The sequence below is a fragment of the Perkinsus marinus genome, assembly GCF_000006405.1.
Source record: "Perkinsus marinus ATCC 50983 genomic scaffold scf_1104296952658, whole genome shotgun sequence".
Taxonomy (NCBI): Eukaryota; Perkinsozoa; order Perkinsida; family Perkinsidae; genus Perkinsus; species Perkinsus marinus.
Window position 1 is genome coordinate 7,656 of NW_003208835.1, and position 3,294 is coordinate 10,949.

The window sequence follows — 3,294 nt, forward strand, 5'->3', positions numbered from 1 at the left end:
CCAATAATCCAAAATATCCGAGATGAATGTAACCAATAGGGTGGTTCCTGTGCATAAGATATCCAATTCCATCCGTGGCGCTGTCTTTTGCCTCGTTGGAAGAGCGGATAAAACCCCTCGCCCATACTCTTCGTCCATCGAGGGTTTCCACTATAATGGCTGATGCTTGAGCCGATGCATCAATGAAGGCCACCAAGACGTCATACGAGTCGCTGGCAGGATAGAGAGTACGGGATACCTTCGTAGCTTTCTTCAACATCTGAAACCATCCTTCAATGACGTCCTTCTCCTTGGCGTCGAGCTCGGCGTCATCCGTTTTCTTCGCGAGCTGTTGTAGATACAATCTCCCTCTCATTATGTGATGGTTACGAAGTAATCAAGTTTAGTTACAAGACCAGAGTCACCGGTGCGGAAACAACCACACAAAAAAATCGAGAGTGCGGTAACTTGTGTCGTCGGCGAGCGAAGTAGACCGTAACAGTACTGCATATTTACGATTGCGAGAAACATCTAGGAGGCTTTCGTAGCCTGTACTCCAGGCCAGTTGTGAGTAGCTCGTGGTATATGTATACCTTCCCTCCGCAGTTGCGGCGCGGGCTCGTTTATCTTCTCCCCGCCCCCCCTCTCCCGGGTTGAATCACTCGGCTGAGACAGCTCGTTGGCCGACCTGCGGAGGTCGACCTCGAGCGAGCCTCAACCCTGTGATTTGGCGGCCCGACGTGCGGGTTTCTGGTTCGAGTTTAGTCCTTCGACCGAATCCCGCATTCCGGGTCCGCTGTCCTGTTTACCATACCACCCGGTGTGAGTGGGTTGTTGCCCGTTGGTAACATTTGCGGTGGGCTTCAATGAGACACCAAGCGATCAATTCTGCCCGCAAGCGTCTACAGACGCCATGGGCACCAGACGAGTCGGGCTAACTAAATGCTCTAAATACAGTCCACATGGGTCGAAGCATGTTGCAAGTGCCCGTCGATAATCTGCTACCTTTTGTACCGGCAGGCTAGATAATTCTCGGACAGTTGATATCTCAAGCGTATCGTCGTTAACATTCCAAGAATATCCCAGTATTGAGAATGTCTTGGAAGAAGGTATCAGAGCAGACGATATCCTTTTGGCCTCATTCTCTTCGAATCCTCGACTCGCAGCCGTTGTTAGGACCTCCTTCAATACTTCATGTACCAGACCTTCCGTCTGTGCTGCGATCGATAGATCATCCATGAGAATGCGTATACCATAGGCACCCTTGGGGTCGATATCGAGGCATTTATTTAGAGCTGATTTACTGGTCTCGATGTTGTCAGCCAAGGCGTGTATTAGAGCACCAGGGCTATCGGGTAATCCGAATAAAACTCGTTGATATGAGTAGAGGATATTTCGCCACCAGAAACACAAATGCCTCTTATCTAATTCATCGCCATATTCTATCTGTAGAAATGCGGCCTTGAAATCACAGGAGACGAAATGGTGGAATCTTCTCAGGAGATATATACAACTCGTAACATGTTGCTTGTCCGAGTCGTCAATGTTCGGGCAGATCTTACCTCGCAGCATGCTCCCGTCGAAGACGGGACGTACTCGCATGCTACTGAGCTCGTTGCCATGCTTGCGAGTCACTGGAAAGTGTCTCAAGCAGAAGCAGGCACGACTCGGATCTATGGGTTTTATGAACCCGAGACTTTCAAACTTCTTTATCTCGGCATCATAGAGCTCGAACGTACCAGCCTTCTTCAATCTTGCTTCTAGACCATTAGCAAGATGTCGGTGCAATTCTATATCATTCACTGGTCTAAGGCCTAGCCACTTGATCTTATGTGTATATCTCTGAATAGTTTGCGGGGTGCTCTCAGCAGTACGGTCTTGCCCTAGCCGTTCTCCGTTTGTTGGAGAATCCATTACGTCATCGCCGTCCTCTAATACACCACAATCAGTAAGACCATCTCCTCCAATTTTCTTGAGCTCATTCTCGTTTTGAAGTGTTATCCCATAGATATATGGGGCTTCACCAACATTCTCTGTGGACTCGTTGTTATCTACGACCTCTACGGTAGTGTTATTGCTAGTGATGGACGGACAACAGAATTCCTCATAGAACTTATCCCATAGCTTCCTCAGTTTTGGAGACATACTGCCAACATTGAAGAGCCGGTCTCCTCCACCGGCGAACAACCATACTGTATGAGCAGAAATGCTCGAAAGAGACACCACTGACGAGCAGATCACGTGTTAGTCCCTTGATGACAACAACCGATGCTTCAACAGACTCTCCAGCTTGTGCAATGCGGAGTCGATAGACCGGACAATCGTTTATAGGGTTGCCATCGGCCATAATAGCGGTACATTTTTCATCGAGCTTCTTGACTTCGGCCCCTTCTCGGATGAGTCTCTCCATGGCGACCTCGCTAATAGCATTTGTCTCTGCACCTGTATCTATCAGACCACAGATCGATATTTTCTTATTCTTCCCGATGATCTTGAGGGTAGTGTGCCTGAGTGGTGATTTCTCAAACGCAGTACTGGTATTTCCTATGGTGACCGTCTCGAATGTGAGCATAGATGTCCCGGATGTTGAGGTAGTCATTGTCTGCAGAGGGTTCGTCGTAGCAGCAGTAGTCGGCAGCGGACCAGGACAGTGAAAGGGATGATGTGCATTCTCTTTATGACACCGAGGGCACCTTCGATTATTACTCGCAGTGCATAGATTGGGGTCTTGGCAGCAATTTCTGCCTGAACCCTTTGTGCGATTACAATGATGACAGCGGCCTTCCTTATCAATAGGATGCTCACTCGGGCAGGTTCGATGGTCATGCCCTTGAGGTGCAACCGTGTCAAGACACCGAACACATGACCACCTCTTCGCTCTCTTAGGTATCCGACCAGTAGGTTGCTGCTGTCTCCTTTCTTGACTTGTGCGAGGAGCCTCCACGGTGTTGACGTTCTTAACATTAGACGAAACAGTGTGTTTTCGGTGTTGGCCCGTCAAGCTGACGAACTCTATCTAGTTGTACCAGCTCGTGCATAAGCTCATGATACGATAGGGAACCCATCTTCGTCAGCCCCGTCTCGCGATGAACAGCCGTCAATGTCATAAGGAGCTTGTGCTTGAGGATGCGATCATCCATAGTGCTTCCCTGGAGTCTTTCCACTTGAAGTCTATGTTCCTCGAATGTCTTGAGATACTCGGGCAGGGATTGCTTTTCGTTCATCACTAGAGAGTTCCAGCGGTATAGCGCTTGAACAACCTCCGTCTCTGAAGAATATAGACCATGAAGACCAGAGCATAACCGACGAACCTCT

General features: G+C 48.9%; 2 protein-coding genes across 2 annotated transcripts; both read right to left on the reverse strand.

Moving 5' to 3' along the window:
- Positions 1 to 2,220: 2,220 nt before the first annotated feature.
- On the reverse strand, positions 2,221 to 2,427 carry Pmar_PMAR026182 (hypothetical protein; the record flags this gene model as incomplete). The annotated part of the gene is made up of 1 exon (XM_002776944.1): positions 2,221 to 2,427. A coding segment is annotated over one exon (207 nt), but the record flags the coding sequence as incomplete, so codon positions are not given.
- Positions 2,428 to 3,005: 578 nt separating this feature from the next.
- Pmar_PMAR026183 (hypothetical protein) lies at positions 3,006 to 3,203 on the reverse strand (the record flags this gene model as incomplete). Its single annotated transcript, XM_002776945.1, has 1 exon — positions 3,006 to 3,203. A coding segment is annotated over one exon (198 nt), but the record flags the coding sequence as incomplete, so codon positions are not given.
- Between the last annotated feature and the right edge of the window lie 91 nt (positions 3,204 to 3,294).